The sequence below is a fragment of the Macrosteles quadrilineatus genome, unplaced genomic scaffold (genome assembly GCF_028750875.1).
Source record: "Macrosteles quadrilineatus isolate MER2022 unplaced genomic scaffold, UCM_ALF_1.0 Scaffold_8__2_contigs__length_117827958, whole genome shotgun sequence".
Classification (NCBI taxonomy): domain Eukaryota; kingdom Metazoa; phylum Arthropoda; class Insecta; order Hemiptera; family Cicadellidae; genus Macrosteles; species Macrosteles quadrilineatus.
Window position 1 is genome coordinate 106,673,137 of NW_026542601.1, and position 23,771 is coordinate 106,696,907.

Sequence of the window (23,771 nt, forward strand, 5' to 3'; positions counted from 1 at the left end):
CCATCTAAATAGACCAGCTGTCGCCAATATTTACTAAAAAAGAACATAGTTCTGTGAGCCAGTCACAGTTGTGCTAGTGTCTAAAATTATATTTTCCACCTTATTTTTGTTGCTGACCAAGTTGATGGGTTATAACAGTTGCCATAGCTCACAATAAGTCACTCCATTAGTTTGACGTTGTTAAAACAGGCTACGCATTCTACAGAAATCAGTAATTTAGATCAGCACAATCTGTCGGTGGTTCACATCAACTACGACGATTTTGATTTAAAAACTGGCGACAGCTTTAACATGACGATGGAATGTCTAGTTGTATTAATAGGTTGAACTAAGCAATCAAGGGCTCAATGCAAGGTTTTCATGGTTGACAAAATTTACTACTAATTCGCGGTCGTGTTGTGTAAAGTTTCTACGGTTGAATAAGTACATTGACGGAAGAACGAAACAATAGCCACTGCGACACAAAACAGTTAACTACAGCTCAAATAAAACAATGTTAATTGATGCCGGGGTAAGCAGACTTCCCCTCAAAGCAAAACGCGAGGATGACCAGTTCATAAAATTATCACAGGACCAAAATCCGCCTTAAGACTATTGGACGGAATTTTACAAAATCATCAGTCCATGTAGGACACGCCGTTATGTCATGCCACTTGTATTGCTGATTCATCAGCAGACGTACAAGTGAGGCACGGCTGTTGAACCTGATTACCATTCCGTCTGCAACGTCGCGTGCCACATGCCATTCTAGGGTGTAAAAGTGACGTTGGGACTATTAATTTTACAAAACTGTCATTTGATTTACCTGAGTAGACAACGATTGCGTTGTTTTTACTGTACATAATTTCTAACTTGATATTCCAACGAATTCATAAATGATTAAGGCAACCAAACATTACTGTCGTACTTTAAGCCATTGACAGCTAATTATTAGAAGTAGGGGGAGAACACTACGGCCTCTAAATAGAGGCATGAGGTTAAATTATGAATGAATGGGTGATATAATTTCAGTTTCCTATGTTGGTATTAATAGCAATTGGAGTGTTGGTCTCTATCACATGTTTTAATACACCGAAAGTTCATAACAACACATTTTCAAAATGGACCATTCAAACACCGCTCAACCTGTAAAATCTTCTAAGTTTTTTTTTATATAAATAACAAATCCAAACAATCTGAGTATCGAAATTAGAGAGAAGAGAATCAATGGCTAATTAATTTATCCATCCTACTAAGCAAACAATTAACCTATTTGGAAAAAAATGAAGGAACTCGAAGCATTGGAAGGAGGTAGCTTGTGCATCTCTAGGGGTAGAATATTGCCTTCTCTAATATTATCTTCTTGAGTATGTTGAGCAACTGAATTGTCAAATATGGGGCAATAAATTGAATATCCTCAAGGCATCCCTGTGAGACCATTGTACGCCAACAACGTAAATTTATTGTGTTCATTATTGTTTGGTAAAATTAACTGCTTTAGGAGGTTTAGAGGCGGCCATTTGTCTGGTTTAAAATGTCAAAGTTGATGAAAATTGTCAACAATTTTGTTAATGAAATAATATTTAAGTAAATGTAAATGGTTTGTGTTCTGCCTTTTATTAAAAATATGAAAGTGAAATTGGATCACCCTATATTATACTCATTCTACACCAAAGGTAGAAACAGACGCCTAATCGCAGTCAGTGCTAGAGACGCGCACCTGTGGTGATTATTGTACAGTATAGCCTATTTATTGTTTGCAGTAGTGTTCCCTATGTCGCTAAGGTCATAGTTTTAACATTTTACACGTACAACTATCACCTGAGGTCAATATTAGGCATGTTAATGTCCGGAATTTAATGTAGCGTTTTATTTGTTTTGATACCTATCCATTTCTTGTTATCATTCCAACTACAAAGCTATTACGAACACAATGGTCACGTTTATTAGCTGTTGTTTGACTTTAATAGTTTTTGCCAGAGAATAGAGCCCCTAATATGTATGTCTTCCACAATCCAACGAAGTAAAATGCCTTGATATCCACCTTAACGGACGACTTTGGCATTCACACATTTGGAACAAAATATTTCGTTTGAATTTGAAACCAGCTAGTTTGGCTTATTGGTCGAAATCAAAATTAATTGTTGAAAACAAATTACTTTTCTACAAAATTACTTCGTAACTTATTGCACCTGCTGTATCCAGCTGTGGGGAACCACTTCAATCTCCAACATAGATGTAATTAGAAAATTGCAATAAAAAAAAAAAAAATTATAAGCACCATCACATGTCTCAAATAATGTCTGTACATCAAGATACAAAATCACTTTTTATCAAGGATGAAATTAAAACCCAAGTAAAAAATATCAAAGAAAAAAAATATCCAAAATTCCCTGGAAATATACCTTGGTATCAGCGAAGCTACTTAAGGCTAATAAGAACTCATCCAATCGACCTTCCAAATAGTTTTTGGACGAATTGGTTACAAATGATTTGTGTTTAGTGTACTCGTTGGAGTGCAACAAACTATGTGAAATTCACACCACATTCACCCAATGTTCTAGTAATAACAACAGACTGTAAATACAAAGGAATAAATTTATGTAAAAATAAACACATCACCGTCGGACATTACATCGAGCAAACATTTGGATTTAGAATATGCGAGAAGTCTACTTGAAGCACCGAAGTCAATGGTATGGCCCTAGTCCTGCAGAACAAACACGAGGTCATATATAATGGGCCCTTGTGGTGAGAAGGTCAGGAAACTGGTTCACGCTTATAGACAAGACCATCATGATGCTACGAAGGTCCTGAACTGCCATACTCAACTATACCGCGCCACAAGTGTTTATCTAAACAATATACAATTGAAATACGTGACGATATTGCGTAATTTCAGTAAGAGTAGACTCAGCCGTACAATGGGTTCATTATTGTTCTATTGCAATCGATTGCGACACCTTCAGAAACATAATGCGGCTAGAGGAAGAACAAGCGCAGAAAGAACATTTAAATCTCATTGTTGTACAGGGTTAGGCTAAAGTCTGGACCTCCCCAGTTAACTTTTTAATGCGTTGCAGTAGGAAAACCAAACTCGGCAAGTGTTTACAACATAAAAAAACTGCTTTTTCATTTAAGTCACAACGTTGACCCGGCCCCGATAGGGTAGGGTAAATCCGAAAAGTTTGCATAGACAGAACGTCGGGTGGATGGGGGATGGGTTTAGTTGAGAGAGACAAAATTTTTTCGGGTCGAATTTGTAAGTAACACCTCCAACTAATATCACATATTTACTCGATTTTTGGTCGTTTGACTTCTAACTTCTCTTAAGTCTTTAGAAAACTTCAAACAGAAAACGCTTTACTTTGGAACTGAGAAGTAGGACTCCATAAACCTGTAATAGCTAAACACCGGTCTTTTAAACGCAACCCAAGAGTATTGCGAAACCCATTTTAATGCCAAAACAAGCTAATGTTGGTTGGTATTCCTGTTTTATTTATTTCATGGCCGATCAGCTGACATGCATTGTTGCCTTTTTATCTATGAGGGTGTTCGTGGGAATTTATTGTAAAAGACTCAACACGGTGAATCCCCAAGTTCAAAAAGTTACAAGGATACGTTACAAGCCATTGGTGTTATGTCAAAGAAGGTTTGGAAGTAAGTTTCCAGGTGTGGTTCCACAGCCAGTACCCAATACCTACTTTATAAATTATTATTGATATGTAGAACTTTAGGGAAACCGAATCCGTAGTAAAAACCCTAGACCCACAGTACATACTTTGTATATCAGCTGATCGGCAATAATGTAAAGAACCCAGGAATACCAATATATGGGCTTGTTTTGTCGAAAACAGTGTCTCGCAGTCTAGTAATTTGGGCTGCGTAAAACGCCCTATTTAACAAGGAGTTCTGACAACTACATGTGTGCGTGGAGGGTGTTTCTGCTTTTAGCAGTCTGCGCATGTGTTATGCAGAAGGTTCACTGACGCGACACAATACCAAGGTCAACAACTCCTCTGCTGCACATGCGCAATGCTCTTCAATTTGTAACTATTATAACTATACATACATAATTCCTCTTTCTGGGAAAACCCAAAGAAAAGTTCTATCCTAAATAAGTGAGAACATGCTGTATTACAGATTTGTCGTCCTTGTGGATCTTAGACAGTTTTAAAGTTCTGTCAAATTTATGCAAACAGGTTTTGATGATTGTTGTACTTATCGGATTTTCAATTACTTCAAACAATTTTCAACAATATGAAATTATCTTAACATTGCTTATTTACTGGCATGGTTAGAAAAAATATATATGCATAAATAACAATGTGACATAGTAGTTTACGCAAAACGTTTACATTAAGACTATTTACGCGAGTTGCGTACACTGATTTACCTACGACAGTTTTCATTACTCATAACTTCTAAGAGAGGTTATGTTTTCGTTTATAACCTCTTTGCCACTGACATTGATGCAATCGAACGAATCACAAATTGCACCAACCGATTTAATTGGTAAGCAGCTGATTAGTTCAAGTTCGAAGCATTACAATTTTACTTCTTCTCTCTAAGTCCTCGAACCTCATTGGGCCGTTACCCGTGTTGTAAAAGTTGTGCTGTAAGTAAACAATGCTGTTATGTAAAACGGCTACTTTAAAAGAACGGTCGTAGGTAAACACTATAACGATCTCAGAACTGTCAATACGGAGTTTGGTCACTTTTCATCGTCTTCTCGTACTATTCCCAAAGAGTGAAAGCACATGTTAAATGTTACCCTCGAAAACAAGATAAAAATGTATACGACCAAAGGACACCTAGCCCTAACCGAACATGAGTACACCATTCAAATTTCTAAAGCTCACAGTATCACGTCAAAAGTCATAAACATCTGGGCCATATAATGGAATCACTGTTGGATTGACGCATTAATCCCAAATACTGTACTGGGAGATTATCGATAACAGAGCCATTAACTCGCTCTACTCGATTACTGAACACAGTCGCCAACTCTTGGCTCAATGGCAGCATTTATCGTGGTAATTATATAGCATTATTCTGAACCCGTTATGTTTAAATTTGGCGTTTTAATGCGCTGATGTAATTTTGACGCATACAGGGGAATTTGTATTGCTTTGAAGCAACACTGTACCTCTTTCTAAATAAAACATTTCTGAGGATAACACTTTTGTTGTAGTTAACTGAGTGTCAAAATCTCTTTCGGGTTTAAAATTCATTACACAGTTTATAAAGGTCGTTAGTATTGAGTGATTACGGAATGGTAATAAAATGTATAGAATACTGGCATTCGGCCTATTGACATTGTCGATTTTATACTACAAACTATATTAAGAAAAATTAAGTCAAAACCAGTTAAAACTTTATTTTTTAGTAACCCAAACGAGATAGAGGAAATAAATAAATAAATTCCATACTTAAAATAAACTATACATTAGCTTCAGAAGTGTAAAATATATTAGGCTAGTTATCTCATCACACAATTCCTCCTTAAACGACTATTTTGTTTTTAGTTTCTCTAACCACAATTAGTACAAGGATTAGAGCCTATTAAGTATTGTTTTTTGTCAAAAATCTTCATGTTTGAGTTTTGGCTGAATCGTACTATTCTGGGTAACCGTAAATGTAAAAAGGCAGCATTTAAAGTGATGCTCTCCAGGAGTTTTTTCTTTCTTTCAGATTTTGACTTAGACTTAGTAGGCTATGTAATAGTCCATTTACCTATAAATATGATACAACTTCCATTGCTGTAAACATTAAGGATTTAAAGTTGCTGCAACTTTTTTCTTATAACATATAGCTCTTCTCCATAAGGATAAGGGTTGTTGACAAGCTAAGTAGGAAAATATGTGTCAGACTGCTAATACCGTTTAAATTGATTTATTGATTTTATTGGGATACGGACGATGATACGATAATGACGAAACATACCTTCAATTATGCATTGGGACCGTAATACGACAAAATACAAAACATCATTAATTTGGTCATATAACAATGGTATGTAAAATTAAAACCTTACATGTAAAATGGTCTGTGGTCAAACGATTGGAAACAATTATTTACACTTGTACATAAAACACATAGTAGCTTGTGTGAAAGCGATCTATTACATAACACTGCTGTATAATAATGGCACAATAAAATGAAACAGTACTCTACAGTTGATTTAATTAAAGTCAGTAACTTTTGTCAACGGATGAGTACTGTAGCGGCTAATAAGCAACAGAGCCACGCGACAGTAGTAGTTTAGACAATTACAGTAAACGGCGAAATCTGATTAAGTTAATCTACGATTGCTGTCATCTTGCCGCATCCCACCACTTGATGTGGTCCATCTCCGTCTAGCAACGATCTCAAATTTCTTACGTTTTTAGACTTGAAAAATCCATGTCGAATCAAACTTATGTTTTGCTTGTTCCGTTCAGTAGCAAACCATTTAGACGCTATGGAAATTTGGTTAAATGTTCAATAACATGCATGGAAAGATTTGTATTTTACCGGGTCTTAAAATCCCTATGGACTTTGCCCGGGGGTTTTAAAATTATGAAACTTTTTGCAAATTGTTTATAAGTTCATGGAAATACGAAAAATTAGGTTTGAATTAGCTTTGTTTAGATAGAAAATATTGTACCACAACTGAATAAAACCTTTTCTTCTTGCATATTTCCGCGTTAAAATATTATTAGGCGTTATGATTCACCTATTGGTTGGATGATTGGAGTGTCCGGTCGAAATCGATCATCACTTACCATCTTTAAATTTACCGTCTTAAGAATCAACTATGTAAGAGTAAATATTTATTACAAGTGTTATTTGACATATATTTGTACTTTTAGGTTAAAATATTAGTCAATGAAATGGTTTTCTGCAGGCTGTATCCGTTTTATGCAAGCTGTATCGGTTTTCTGGAAGCTGTATCGGTTTTCTGCACGCTGTATCGGTTTTCTGGAAGCTGTATCGGTTTTCTGCGCGCTGTATCGGTTTTCTGGAAGCGTTATCGGTTTTCTGCACGCTGTATCGGTTTTCTGCACGCTGTATCGGTTTTCTGGAAGCTGTATCGGTTTTCTGCACGCTGTATCGGTTTTCTGGAAGCGTTATCGGTTTTCTGGAAGCTGTATCGGTTTTCTGCACGCTGTATCGGTTTTCTGGAAGCTGTATCGGTTTTCTGGAAGCTGTATCGGTTTTCTGCACGCTGTATCGGTTTTCTGGAAGCGTTATCGGTTTTCTGCACGCTGTATCGGTTTTCTGGAAGCTGTATCGGTTTTCTGCACGCTGTAACGGTTTTCTGGAAGCTGTATCGGTTTTCTGCACGCTGTACCGGTTTTCTGCAAGTTGTATAGGTTTTCAGTTCATCTTAGACAAAAATCATAAAAAGTAGTGACAAATAAAAGTGGTACAAAATGGGAATTGGCGTTAAAAGAGAATTTGTCCTTTTGGGGACCTATCCAATGTCCATCAAGTCTCTTGCGAAAGGTTTAACCCTAGGACTCGCGGATACTAGAACAGAAAAGGTATGGATCGTAAACACAACCAATTGACGTCACTGACCTGAATCTCGTACTAATAACCGTATTAGCTGGTACGGAATTTGTCTGACAGTTCCAATAAAATATTAATACACACATGTTTACTTCCTGGCCATTGACGAAATTTTGTTAATGTTTAAGATCCATACCGTTTCTGTTTAAAAACCGTGCTAAAAACCTTGTCAACTATTCGATTCGAAAGCAGAAATCGGATTTTTTTTATACAAATTGAATATTCAGTGAAAAACCGCCAAACTACCAAGTAAGTTAAATGTTGGAGTTATTTGGTTCCAAAACCATGCAAACAAGTTCCTCTAGAAACCACCTAGTGTCGTTCTTTAAAACAGCCTGTACAAAAAAAGATAATAAACCTCTATAATGAATTACAAAAATGAACAAAAAGTGTATTTAAAGCGCTATAAAACTGAACTTAACTACCACAAACATACCAAACCATGCCTAAAAGGCAGGTAATTTACGGAATTAATCATAAGCTAGCGACATCGCTCAACACAAGGTCGAGATAAGAAACTGTGCCGCTTGAGGTATTAAGTTCCACAGCACAGTAGCACTCATTGAGTGTCTATGTTAAGTGCCCTGACGAGTGTCACTGATAAACGCTCTTGTGAATAATTGTAAACAAGATTGTGGAATGTGTATTGAATGGAACGGCTTTATCGTCAACTGAAACGATTTGCTTTTTAGTTTTCACTTGACCTATATGATACAAAATCTATTTGAGTAAACTTTAGTGGGAATTCTATTTAGGCGGCAGTGTGTTTGACTTAGGCCTATAATGCAATTTCTAGCGTAATATGACATTGGCATTCGATAGAATATAGATGGATAAACAGAATTCGATTTACTCATCGTTGATGCCTGCAACTCATGTATTAAAAACGACTGTTTTTGCTGCAGTATGACGAAAAATCATTTTTAGTCGATAGGGAGTAAGTAAATTTCAAATGTGGCAATCGAATAGATCAAAATTATTTATCGAATGATTTATTAGGTAAGGTTTTACATGGTTTTACCCTATTTTTGTCGATCGCTCGACATATCAATGGTATAATGTACCAATCGTAATAGACGAAATGATTTAATCACTTACTAAACAGCTGCTTATTTCCATTAGCAGAATTTAAATCAAGCTGGATGTCGTTTTGAGAGGTTATTTTAACATAAAAAATATTTCGTTTTCTAGCTTAGTTTGTTAATTAATGATGCAATACGAAGAAAAATATAGTTCACCACACGGGCAAAAAGTGTCTTTCTAACCCTCGCTAATTTTACGTCCTCGGCTTCGCCTCAGTCTTAAAACTTGACCTCGGGTCAAAAAGAGTCACTTTAGGCCCTAGTGAAGAAATATACTATTTATTCCCTATAGAGTAAAAATGCTACTTTCTTTAGACCCGCAACGCATGCATTAATAACTGCTGTTTTGCTGCAGTATGACTGAAAAAATCGTTTATGTTTACTTATGTAATAAATGAGAACTCACTGTTTAAAGTACTCTGAAAATATCCAGCCAAAAATATAATATTGTTGGGTTGTGCTACAAGATAAAATCCGTACAATAATTTAAAGTTACGAGGGAGAAATTAAAAAGGAAAGAATCAACAAAACAGAATACCCTAACGAATTGCGTAACAGAAGCCCGGGAAGGGGCGAGGGGATGAAACCCCATTGCAAACAAGGCGACAAAGCCATTACATAACCAAACACCCAATCTTATACCCAATACTGAGAAACCTGGTTTTGTCCATAAACAATTCACAAACCGTCTCTCCGATCTTAGCAACATTGTTCTGAAATAATGCAGCCGTAATATCACACTTTCCTCATCACACACTTAACAATAACATTCTGTTTGATGTTCCAGTATTGTGTTGTTATTTATATTGGAATATTGGAAATTCACGTATCGTTTCTGTGCAATAACAATAACATATAACGGCTTATTCATCTCATCGTCGGATTATTGAAGGTTAGACTATCGAATGACGAATTAACCAGAGAATGCTACAAAGGAACTTCATCAAACCGTAACCATATTTTTTTTGCAAATCACTCATGCACCTACACGACCATATTTAAATTCGCGTAGACCTTTTTAGTCTTTTGTTTCGCCTGTTTTCAAACGTGTATGTTTAATGGCAGTTTTTATAGTCCAAATTTATTTATTCACAAAAAATCTATGCATCATAATCAATTAAACCTTTAACCTAAATTTAACCGGCAACAAGAACCCTAGACCAGATACCCAAGATGTCAAGTTGAAAATGGACTAGCACGGACATTTTATGATACATGAAAATTATGTGATACAACAGTGTCAGAATATTCTTAATTTTCGCTAGCCAAGCAAACGGGTATCCTTCTCCTAAGCTCTAGCCCGGAATTGTTTTTCATACACCTTTAGGTTTGGTCTACGGGGACTCGACATTGTCACTTAGATCAAACCCATTGGTGATTGGCGGGATTTGAACCTAAAACCTCGCGGACCAAAGTCCCGCGCTCTACAAGCTCGTTCTCCAAGCAAACGTGCTTAGAGTTCAGATTTTTACCACTGGCATTTTGGCTGCCCAAAAATCAATTAGCCCAAAATAGCGCCCCTGGCCATTGCAATGAGGAAGCACCAATGGCAGGGAAGGACACTCCACCGCGCCACAATCAAGCCAATCTGCCGGGCTTTTGTACAACGGTGCCAACACCTGACTCATCAATCACCTGTTTGTAGCCCACTTAAACAGAGCGGACAGGGACTAGATTTTGAGAAAAGAACTTTCAGCTTGAAAACAAACGACAAACATATTGGATTATACGTAAAAATAAATTTTTAATGCTTCTGACAAATTTACAAAGCAATTAAGTTTGAGGTTGTCCATGAACAACCTCTACAACTAATTCTACCACTGTTCCTGATCAGCTGTCAGAGAAAAATAAAAACATATAAGCTTACAATCTGGTTTTGATCAGAAGCAAGAGTAAATCAAGGAAGTTTAAGAGGTTCTCATCGGACAACTTCTCCCCAAATACTGTACAGCACTATCATTTCACAACTACTGTGGATAAATGGGGAATTCGGGTTCAATACCACGGCACATATATTGGATTTATTTGAATGCTTCGTAACCATCCACATGGAACTTTTACATTCGCAGTTTATGTTCATTTTCAGTGTCGCTAACTGACCCGTTAATCTATTTAAGTTACATACTAATTTTACTATTTATACATAGGCGTAACGTTATTAAATTTTTAAAGAGAGGTAAGTTTACCGCTATATTTGTTAAAGTAGGTAGCGAGTAGTGAAAGCATTTGTACCACACGCAGAACAAACACGCCACTAAATTATAACGAGTGACGAGATAAATCATCATGAATTACAAGCATAATCCTTCTTGAGTTAGGAGTGATAAAACACTTAAGTACGTAATGCACTTGCAGTGCTAACAGAGATAAGAGTTAATTTTCTGACACCTATTTAGACAAGAATCACCGACCTTGGTTATTATCATTGACAAGGTCATGAATTTAATCACCTCTCAACATAGGTTCAAACACTTCCGTGTTTAGACAAATGTAAAGTGTAGACAGCACTGAAGTCTGTATGATGGCACCTGGCCCCTGTTAAGACACATGTTAAGTGTAGACAGCACTATAGTCAGTACGATTGATCCTGTCTCCTGACCCTCCTTTACCTGGTGACTGGCCAATGGTTTGCCCAGGACAGTCTCAGTCAGGTAGATGGAAGGTCAGGAGACAGGTTCCATCATACTGACTATAGTTACGGTATCAACGTTTGGGACAAGTGAAAGAAAATACATTCAGAACTTACTGTTTTGACACTGGAAGTATTATAGACACTGGAAGGATTATAGATATTTTTGTAATGTAAGCTAAATCATTGGAATACGCCTGCAAAACCCTATGTCCTGTGCACACAAATTATTTGGTAAACCAAACGTGATCGCGAAAAAACGTAGGGAATTATCCTACATACGTCTTTATAAATGTCTCGTTCTCGTATCTATATCATTATGTTGTTAAATTCATGCGAGTTTTAACGATTGGTTACAGAGGAAAAAAAACATTAGGGCCTACTGCAATGCCTAGGTTTCATTTTGTTTGATAAATGAGTAAATCCTATTTTTTTCAGTTTTATGCCAGTTAAACTTTGTAATTGATAACCAAAATAATCAAAGAAAAAGCGGCCCAAACACCAAAATCTTTTTGGATAAATTGGGATCGAACCAGTCCCTTTCACACAACAGTCCGTGACGAAACCCACCCGATTAGAGACACACACTACTAGGTTTCACTCAATTTTTCAACACATGAAAATGACTTTTTAAGTCAAGTGCATATACCGTTGAAAATCGCCGGTAAAACTACTATTTTTTAATCAAACCCAATAAAAATTAGGTGAATATTATCAACATTAGCTTTATATGAACCTAGCACTAAGGACTCTATAGATTCGCATCGTGCCCACCATTTTGCCCAATCACTCTTGCCTCTTGCCCGGCCCGAGACGATGCCTGTCACGAACCCTGGCACTTTGCCCAGACCTGACCTCCAGCACCATACCGTGTCCGACGATAATCGTTACTGATTACCCCAAGACTGATTGTCTTATTTTCTTGTTTACCGACTCTCAAAACGAATGAAACGACGTTTTAGTGCCTGCATTGGTAATGAAGTGTTACGAGCAAGCTACTTGCTCTTGGTCGCTTGTCGATGCTTCACCGGTTGTATCCACCATTACTGTAGTTAATGACACTTGTATGAACATTTGTGTAGTTTCACACATAACAAACTTTAAATATATAACGTGCAAATTCACTCGCAAAAATAATTATGCATAATGTGTTACAGCTTAAATTACACAAAATATACAGGAACAATAAGTAATAGTATTACGCAATTGCTATCAGGTAAAGACACGTTCTTCGACAAGAAAATATTCAGACTATCAAAGTCAGATGATCACTATTTGTTTTTGGTGTATTAAATTGACGATTTTCGAAGATCTCAGCTGTTATGGGCTATTTTCGAATACAGAGTGATGAAAACCCCTTTACTTGTTAGTATAAAAATATTGTGTAAGACCCAGGTTTACCAGCGTTGCACAATAGGGATTTGAACCCAGAACAACGGAACAACCCATCTATAAGTGCTGTTTATTAGTACTGTACTACAATTTTGTTTTTGCTCATGTCTACGCCAGTAAGATATATTAATAGAAGTTCAAGTTAGTTTTTTAACGCTCTTCAGGGAAAGCAGTCAAACCCCGTTAAAGTTTTGTGGGTTTTCTAAAATTGATTAGTATAATGGAAGATACTACAAACACATGACTTGCTTAGCTAGGTTAAACTAATATAATCCAGAAACCATAATTAACTTTCCAAAGCCTTACAAAGAACTTGTTAAGCCGTGTGTCAAAATAAATCGTCAGTACGCCTATAGCTTAGTGTGAAATAACAGCTTGATTCACCTTTGCGTCATGGAAAGACAAACACCTAATTTTGATATTCCATGGAATAGGTTAAAACAACTAGCGCTAAACCAGTTCGATGAAATGAAGACTGACGATTATCTACACAGCTGATTACGGCTTGTGCTGTATAAAGACTAGTCATACCATCAAAGGGCCCTTGATTGGACGTGTTGTGACTAAACAACTAACTGGAAGTCAACCTTGTCCCTGTTGTATAAGCACGTCACAGTGGTCAAATTAAACGAATAAATAGGAGTGGAAATGTTTAAAATACGTAGAAAATTAGACGAAAAGGTAATTTGGTTATAGTGTAAACAAGTTTAAACTACCAACCACGACTATTTGAATAGAACGCGGTATGGATAAAAGATAATTACGTCACTGGCCCGAAAGTAAACACGATTTTATTAATATTTAAATAGAACTGTCAAAACCAGCTGTTACATCTATTATAGGCATTCGGGCCAATGACGTCATTTGTTTATGTTCCATACAGCCTTCTGTCCTAATAGGTCGTGCTCACTGAGCTATAATTCTAACTGGAGGTAGCACTGAATGTCAAAGATGCGTGTCGCCAGCCGCCATGTTTGCGTGAGTCTGGTGTCATAAGAAGCCATATTATTGCTATAACTATTATTATACTTGGCTTAAAATACCTACTTTGTATGGTCGCCATTTCAAAGAAAATTATTAAAGTATTAAAAGTATTCAAGTATGACAAAAATACTCACTGCTATACCAACCTAGTTATAAGAAGCCATGTTATTGCTATGGTAAGAAAACTTACTGCTATACCAACCTAACAAAATCAGCGACTCGCTTTTGACAGACTTCTGCCATGGCAGTGCTACCTCCAGTTATAATTTTAGCTCAGTGGTCGTGCTACCACGTGAACTAGTTTCAAATGTCTAATATGGCTACACAATTACACTGACAACACAAACGACCGTAATTGTTGGCGTTTCAATTTTTATGGTTCGGTTATTTGAAATTCTAAAACAGTTGACTTGCAAAGCTTGGGAGACGATTCAAGCATTACAATTGAGTTTTAAAATACGAAAAGCTATCATATAGACATGCGTATATTTAAGAGATTTGATCCTAAATGTTATCTGAAAAACGCATATTTTTACAACGCTGACACAAATCTTTACTAATTCCAAAACTGCATACAAATTACAATCTTGTAGCTATAGATCTTAAGATCACAAAACTAACGTACCTATATATGAGTTTTGAAATGGCTGAATGAACACTAGGTGTACAATGCAGTTGTCTGCTTGCAATATTGAGCGGAACTAGCATATTAATCCAATACTTTTCTAAAGTCAATGCTACATCTGTTCCTCGTAAATGAGATTAAATACTTGCAGTATCCAATGTCAATGGTATATTTGGTTCACTTAAATCTAATGTCTATTTGCAGTATCTTAAGCCTATATACTAAAAAAAAGTTTTTCTTTTTCGAGTTCGTTTGGCTCTTCTACCCGACCAATTTTCATTATTGAGGTCTCAAATTGAAGGCATGCACGCAAAGATTTGCATGCATCGCCATGATTTGATTCATTTTTTAATTTAAGATTACTTGAATTTAAGATGTTTTTCACCAGTTATAATTATATAATCCTACTAGCTGACCCGGCGAACTTCGTATCGCCTAAGTTATAGGTTTCCCCTAAGACAGACCGATGGAAAGAAAGTACCGTTACGTTTAATTTTCAAGATGATCTCGTTCGCATCGCTCAATCACGTCCTGGTTGAAGTTCGTTCGCTACGCTCACTCACCTTTGGGTTGGAGCTCGTTCGCTACGCTCACTCACCTTTAGGTTGGAGCTCGTTCGCTGCGCTCACTTGCCTTCAGGTTAGCTCGTTCGCTACGCTCCCTCGCCTCCAGGTTGAAGTTCGTTCGCTACGCTCACTCACCTTTTGGTTGCAAATTAGCTGTTGTCATAAATGTAAAAGAAATAATAGTGCTGCACCCTGTTGGTAATCCTTGTAATTTTAATGCTATTGAACATCATAGAACAGCACTGAGCTATAATTCTAACTGGAGGTAGCACTGAATGTCAAAGATGCGTGTCGCCAGCCGCCATGTTTGCGTGAGGTGGGTGTCCATAAGAAGCCATATTATTGCTATAACTATTATTATATTTGGCTTAAAATACCTACTTTGTATGGTCACCATTTCAAAGAAAATTATTAAAGTATTAAAAGTATTCAAGTATGACAAAAATACTCACTGCTATACCAACCTAGTTATAAGAAGCCATGTTATTGCTATGGTAAGAAAACTTACTGCTATACCAACCTAACAAAATCAGCGACTCGCTTTTGACAGACTTCTGCCATGGCAGTGCTACCTCCAGTTATAATTTTAGCTCAGTGTAGAACAGAACCAACTTGTTTAATTGAAACAGCTGTTAAGATTCATTAAATCCATTTCTCATAAGGTTAACATGGGAAACTCCAGAGCCACTGGGGCGGAGCCCTTTTAAGAATTTCGAAACGGGAAATAGTTTACTTCCTATTCGCATACCTACAGAATTTACACACCAAATTTCATAACGATCGGTGGAGTCGTTCCGGAGGAGTTTGCAGACAAACACTGTGACACGAGAATTTTATATATTAGATATATTTTGGTGTAAGAACCTTCATTGAAATACCGGCTTTCTTTTAAGCTATTAGTTATTCAAATCGGACGAGTTTCAAGCAAACGCAAGGTGAACAACCAACATAAAAATTATTTTTCATAAGGATTTTCTATGATTACAAATCAATAGCTCCAGTATTGTTAATGTTTTTAATATGTTTTTGACTCAAAATAATCAGTATTTTATGGGCTTAAATTTGAGCTATTGATTCTTTAAATCAGTTAAGCTCAAGATACTGTATTACTCAATCAAAAATCATAAATTTAATTATTTCTCGGATAATATATTTATTTTAACGTTGCGGAGCAGCATGGGTCCTCTAGTTATATTAATGGAATTCCTAATTTCAGTACCTATTCGAAGTCTACATTATTGAATGGTACGTCTAGTTCACTAGTTCACATTAATGGAAAGTATACTCAACTGTAGGCCTATGCCTAGATTTGGTTCAGATAAATGGAATGGCTATTTGGATTATTTAAAGTCAATGGTGCATCAGCCTTCTTTCACACCAGCGCGGTGCGGGACGGTCCCGCACCGCGCTGGTGTGAAAGAAGGCTTATTCATTTTGTAGTAAATTATGCTCAATGATATCAATCTGATTGTTCTTCCCTTTTTCTCTGTACGGTATTTGCAATGTTAATGTGCTATTTAGATGATTCGTTGACTATCATATGTTGCGACTCATGTTTACCTTTTTATTGTTATCTCGCAAATAATGTCATGACAACCAATTAACCCAAAAGGCCCATGTTAAATTTCCAAAAGATTGAATTCACGTAGGGAAAAGCCCTGTAGAACGATTTGTACCATTTCAGATTTATACCTTCCCATGGTCGGTCCCTATGATTGTGCTAAATTTGGTGCAGATCACTTCAGCCGTTCAGGAGGAGTATTTGTAAAAAAAAGCAGGAGTGTAGTATAAGAGCTTCGCTTCGCCCCGCTCAATAAATCTTAGGGGAGCCTTTATAGGCTATCATTGATAGTTCTACATATCGATGTTTTCAAAACAAGGTTCTACTACTCTTTTGGGAACAAGGACACGGAACACTGATTCACTGATAACAAACTATCAAATAGACCTGTAGTTACGCGACTAGTTAGTTAGGTCAAATTGCCTCCAGACCCAGGAGTTACGGGGGAGTTAAGGGAGTAACAAGGTCACAGAGCAGAGGTCGGAGGTCAGAGGTCACACAATGTGAGGTCAAACGGACCATTAGTTTCTTTGACAGATCTCGCACATCCTGTGGCTAAGGCCTACTCCCAAACAATGACAAAGGCTGATTGCATTGTGATAAATTATTACTGGAATGCTGTTTGAGTGACTATTTCAAAATCACCTCAGATTAAATAATTCTTTTAGTCAAAATTAGAAAATGTTGGCTAATCTGCATAACAGACATATACTAATAATCTATTAGGTGTAATTTAAAATATGAGTAGCACAATAAATCGAGTAAAAATGATTTGATTTTGGTGAAATTTTGAACAAACAGGTAAACTTGCGTTTGCAAACGAGTTTACAACCCAGCACAATAGGACTATGTGAATGGCGTTTTATGTGGTTTTATAGAGTTACGGTAAAATAAAATTCCTATGTTGCTCTAATGAAAAGTAAGTAAACTGTTGTAACTTAGTAATTTTTCTATCTTGATAGAACTCTCAAACTCTCTCATTTTAGAAGAAAAAAGTTATCACTTTGGTGACCTATATTTCCAATACAACATATCCCTAAGCCCTAAGGTACCTATACATTTATACATGAGAAATCTAGATTTGTACAAAGGGAGTTCAGCACAAAGCACTCATAAAATCTCCATTTTCAACTACTCCTGCTATAAATAATTCATTCAGAATGAAGCCAAAGCTTTTGTGACCGGGCACTTGAGCTACAAATCACAGCTTGTGTCTGTACTGTTGCCAAAAAACAACCTGCTCTAAGAAAGCAATTCAAAAATTATTTGTTCGAAATTTTCTACCAGAACTACCTGCATAAAAGGTGTCGTTACTTGACTACTTTTTAGTCCGTTGAAATATAAAGAAATTTAGATCCGTTTGAAATCACAAGGGAATTTTGTGCAAAAGGCCAAATACGGAAGATTTAGCCTAGCTCCCATTATTGATGGGAATCTAAAGAAATGCAAGCACAATAAATTAAAAGTAAAACCTACTGGACTTAATGGCTGAAATTTTACACAAAAACAGGACATTGAACTACTTAGATCTACTCATCTCTTGACTGTATGAACCTCTTTCCATGGACATCAAGTTTCGAGCAGGTAAACATTGATTGGTCTTAATGGCAAAAAAATCCAAAATATTTATTCAGATTTATATTTAGCCAAAAGAAGTTTATTTATCCTACTTAAAAGTGAATAATAATTAATTAGGCTATGGGTCTCACAATTAACTTAATAAAAGTTACTTACCACAGATTTGATCAAGTTTTTATGGCAAAACGTTTAGGCCTACTGTAATTTAAAACGTAATGAAGTATATCAAACCCACCCCATTAAGAGGTTATAGACGGATTCAAAGTGGGACAAGTGAAAAGACAAACAAATAAAAGTAAATAGATCAGTAAAAGTTTAAAATTTAAAAGTTTTCAATTAAAAAATGTTTTTCAGTTTACGTTTTTGCACATCTCAACTCATTATGTAACTTAGCCCTGCATTGTGTTTGTCAGGCCGGATACAAGAATTAACCTTGCCACACCCCTCATACATAGAAGGTTCTGTTCATCAATGGTACCGGACATAGGCGGTTAGACCAGCACAGGGGCCATACTCCCCATACAAATTGGCAAAAACTATGCACATCTAAATTTACCCCTGAATATAAAAATACCGTACTGAATCCTTGATAATTAAAACATTTTGAAAATTATGTCTTCTTGATTGTACATGACCTGTACATAAAACTATATCAACTGATATTTTGCACTTAAAGGTAGCCTAATCTTGAAGTACCTATGCCACAGGCCCATGTTTTACGAATAAAACAGGCCAGGTTCTGCTGGGAAAAAACTTTCAAACTGCCAGTTAAAATTTTAAAATGTGTGAGTAAAACACAATCAATTTAAGGTTATTTTAAATTTGTAACTTTTAATAACTTTTAAGTGTCAAATAAGCAAAACATAGTGTGTCTAATGATACTTAGAAGAAGGCACGTGCAAGTTTAGAAAGGCAGGAATGTGCAACAAGTTTTTCTAAGAAACCTGACGCTTGATGCACACAGGCATGCACTTAGCTGACTAAGTATACTGTGCAGCCATCTGATAAACATTCACCTTGGTTATGAATAAAGGTAGGCTACAGAACTTATCAAGCTGTTAAAAATACATATAGATAATGCTTTGATAAAAAATTAATTTGTGCACTCCTATTTGCAACCACATAGGCCTCAGCTAAATAAAAATATGGGAAAACCCAATTTTTAACCAGATAAAACTCCCCCTAAAGTCCTTGTACCCATAGTCTGGCCATGCTGGTTTGCAAACTTGTTTGAATAAACGTACGTTTACACATCAATATCGGATCATTATTACTGGGTAGCCCAGTGGTAACACTACTCGCCTTTTAAGTAAAAGGTTTCCGGTTCAATCCTGAGTAAAGTATAAATGTACCCTAGCTTTTTGATCGTTCGAAACTGAACCCAGCTGTTCTTGATAATTGGACTTTTAATAAATGGTCCTGACTAATGAAACAGCTGATCTTAGGCAGTATCAAAGCTACACAGGTCATCACACACCATTCTACACTACTCATCCTGCACTCATATTTGGGTTAAAATACGCACATAGGCGGTGTCCGAAATTCCAAATTATAATGATATAATATTGAACCGTAATTTATAATGCTGCATCGGTCGTCGGAAACTGGCATTCATCAAATTCTAACTTGATGTAAATAAAAAATGAGAATAAAATAACTAACTTAGGCAATTCTAATTTAAGTAAGTTTACCCTATTTATATTCATTCATGTTGAAACTTTGATGTCTGACTCCATCGTAGGCTTTCAACGATTGTAAATTTCTCTCGATAATTAAAGCCTGAGTAGAAAGTTTGAGTTTTGGTTAGGTTAAGTTTGACCATCAAACGAATCATAATTTTATTGTTAGATAGCCTGATTCAATCACAGAGCAGTTCTTATATAATGCTCTGTGGATTCAATGGAATCAAAGATAAATAGGCCCTATCAACGTTTTAAAGTTTTTGCTTTTAAGAGAAACATAAACATTAAACTATAAATGGGTAATTTTGTTTTTGTTGTTGGATATAATAATTTCCGGAGCTGTTTCAGCTAACTTTAGCTCATTTTACGCCATAGAGTGATATTTACGTTTGTGTTTTGTACTTATTTTTATGTTAAGCTTATTTTGAGCTTAAGTGACCAATCCAAACGATCCAAATTTTAAAGAATATGATTACGATGTTGGAAAGACATAAGTTACTTTTTTATTCTATGCTCTGTGCTTTTAATCTTCCTGCGTAGGCTTTTGCAGGCAGTGTCATTGAAATCCATGGTGATGGTTTTCGCTTTAACCGCGTTGACAACCATGGATTTCAATAAGTTACTCTTGAAAACAATAACTTAGTATAAAAGTGATCATGATGAACCTGAAAACAGTATTTACGTAACTTAGGCCTAGTGGAAGTCTTGGTGGGGAATGTGGTTTGAGGATATGTGAGTAGAACTGAGTGGTTTAGATTTACCTACTTCAGAGTGATAAGATACATTTTGATGGATAAAAATCAAACAAGCGAAGAAATAAGGTCGACAGATATTATATTCTTCTGCCGCCCACAAGAATTACTGTGAAGATTATTGGCAAAGTTCAAATTTTGTTCCGCTACGGGCGGGAAATAGATACAGTATATCTGTTCACTTCGCTTTGTATTTGGCCCTAAGACAGATATACAGTAGGCCTAGATCTGTCATAAATCATATTGAATTAAGCTATGGTAGCCCAATTCAAATTCAACTTTTGTACAAAAATTAGTTCAGCGCTAAGGAAAATCGGTCAAATATGCATTACAGGGTTTGCACGTGATTTTTGAAACTTTTTTCATTCTACTCAAAATTCAATGCTGATTTCGAAAATGACGTTCTTTTTCTGCAGAAAACAACCATAACGCGGAAAAAACTACCAACATTTTTTTTTTACCAAAACACATCATGCTACCACTAAAACTAACCAGAATATTCAGCAGATCACAAATATTCAAGAATTTTTTGGATTCAACGACAAATAAGCGAGATTTCCGAAAATCTGCAATGCTGTCTAGCTCAATTGCGAGAGATTGGAAATAAAATCTTTTACTGATGCAAATAATATTAAGCAGTGGTTTGACTTCAATTTACTGAACCTCAATCCCAACAAAACTGAATTGCTCCTTTTTTTCAATCCAAGGCAATCCTTCTACAAACATCCTTCTAGAATATGTAGAGGCAAATATTTACTGTAGACTTACACTGGGATGATGTAATTTTTATATGTCTACTTACGGAATTTTTAACGCTGAATCCAAATGCAATCAGTTTTTGTCGGAGAGATTCCTAAGTGGCCGTAAAACGACGAAGGTTAGGATTACGAATCTAAGGATAATTGAGCGGTACTGAAGGTAATGGTAACATGGCGTGGTCTGGACGGGTCCGTACTGAGTGAGGAGTGAGGACTGAGTGAGAAGAGCAAGCCTAGCTTGCTATTACTGATATTTTAGAATAAATTATATTTTGTTTTATAATTTATGATCATGTGATTTATAGTTTGTATCATAGTTGATTTGTTGTATTTTCAAAACAGCACCAAAGTCCATTTTCTTTTAAAAATCTTGTTACCTATTGCATGTTGTAACTCTGATTTTGCTCTCATGGCGTCGTGTGCGGTTTTGTCTGTTTAGTATCGAATGTAAACAACTGACGGCTGTTTCTACTCCACAAACCTTCCACCCCTCTTAGTGTTAGTCGCCACTACAACTTGGACTCGTCCATACCTCAAATATGATAATAAATCTACAAAACTGAAGCTTAATATTAATTTATTTAACTGTACGGCCACTTAGGAATCTCTCCGACCAAAACTGTTTGCATTTTTGGATTCAGCGTTAAAAATACCTACTGTAAGTAGTAGACATATCCAAATTAAATCATATCCCAGTGTAAGTACGGTAAATAATTACCGATGTAGAAATTAAGCCCCCAGACAGTGTAAAATTTCTTGGTCTAATAGGCTATTAGACAAAATCCTTTGATTTCATGACCATGTAGACAATGTATGCATGAGAGTCGGGTCTGGCATCTTCCTTTTAAGGCAACTTGCACATTTCTCCGATCAGAAAGTCCTTCTGACAGCCTATTAAGGTGTAATCTTCACTCATTTGGTCTACGCAGTACATACCGACACAAGGATGCGAGAATGATAGAACTAGATTTTTATTTCGACTCCAAAAGAGAGCAAATCGAACTAACTTAGGTATCTTTAAAATCAGTCCAAGAACTTCTTGTGCAAAGATGTCTTTTTGTGTTCTATTTTGAAATGAAATGAAAAAGTAATGAAACACTATTTCCAGGCTGTGTTTCGGATTTTAACTTTTCCTTGTTTATAAATTCTTGAAACACTCTCCCTTTTTACAAACAACTTCTCTATCTTTGCAACCACAAGATCTTGCCACTTGTGTGAACCTGGCAATAACTCGGCAATAAGTAGTGCACGCGCCATAAAAAATCTATTGCTGGCCGTTTTGGAGCAAAATACGTCCGCGATCCATATTACCAATAATGCCAACAGATAGAGGACACTTTAACGGACACGACAGTATCAACATTATGTACCTGGGGAGTAGAATAAGGGGGGTAAAATCAGCAATAAGTTGTGCGCGCGCCCGCTAAAATCTATTGCCGGCCGTTTTGCGGCAAAATACGTCCGCGATCCATATTACCAATAATGCCAACAGATAGAGCACACTTTAACGGACACAACAGTATCAACATTATGTACCTGGGGAGTAGAATAAGGGGGGTAAAATCAGTAATAAGTTGTATGTGCGGCCAGTAACATCTACATTAAACAACTAATACAACTAGTACCTAATAGTAAAAGTAGTTCGTAAGGAGCATAAAATAAACAACCAGTCTTCAACAAGTGTCAACAAAACAACAACAAGTGACAACAAGTGTCTTCTATCTGTTGGCGTCATCGGTAATATGGATCGCGGACGTATTTTGCCGCAAAACGGCCGGCAATAGATAATAGCGGCCGCGCGCACAACTTATTGCTGATTTTACCCCCCTTATTCTACTCCCCAGCTACCGGTACCTAATGTTGATACTGTTGTGTCCGTTAAAGTGTCCTCTATCTGTTGGCATCATGGGTAATATGGATCGCGGACGTATTTTGCCGCAATACGGCTGGCAATAGATTTTAGCGGGCGCGCGCACAACTTATGGCTGGAGTTATTGCCAGGTTCACGCCAATGATCTTGCCCATTCTCTGCGAAACAGCCTCGATCTTCAGATACCTAAGCATTCTACCGTACCACTTTTATAAAAAAAATCTATAACGGAATCCTGCTCATCAATGCTTTGCCAAATCATCTAAAAATTGAGTCAGGTCCTGTAATAAAAGTAAAAAAAATCCCTGGAAATTACTAGGTAACATCCTAAATGCTACTGCCATGTAGTGAGTTTATTGCTGACGTGCATTTCCAAACAAAATAGTACTAAAACACACAGTTTTAAAATGGGGATATTATCTTCCTCAAACTATTACCGAAACCGTCAAGAACGGAGTAAATAAACAAAACAGGTACTTACACCAGCTTGAGGCAGTACGCCCAAGGAATGCACCTGTTTCACGGTTGTATAGAAATCTTTTCACTTTCACGCTTGTTGGCTCTTTAAGAGGCATATTATATGGATTCACCTGTTCAATCATAGGTTCTTTCGATTTGGACATTTTCCTCAATTACTTCTATCACTTCACAAAAACAAAACAACACAACAATCAGCGACCAACGTGCGATTTGATGCCCAACTGTGAAACGAAAGTCGAAACGAAACAGAAACAAAACAGACGCTTGATCGTGTCG

The 23,771-nt window shown here is 36.5% G+C and overlaps 1 protein-coding gene across 1 annotated transcript in view; it reads right to left on the reverse strand.

Annotated features, from left to right (window-relative positions):
* LOC128999754 (sodium/potassium-transporting ATPase subunit beta-2-like) overlaps positions 1 to 23,771 on the reverse strand; it is a 36,548-nt gene extending 12,777 nt beyond the window's left edge. The window contains exon 1 of the mRNA XM_054426416.1: positions 23,497 to 23,771. Coding sequence (XP_054282391.1) covers positions 23,497 to 23,638 — 142 coding nt within the window. The 5' untranslated portion in view covers positions 23,639 to 23,771. The remainder of the gene's footprint in view (positions 1 to 23,496) is intronic.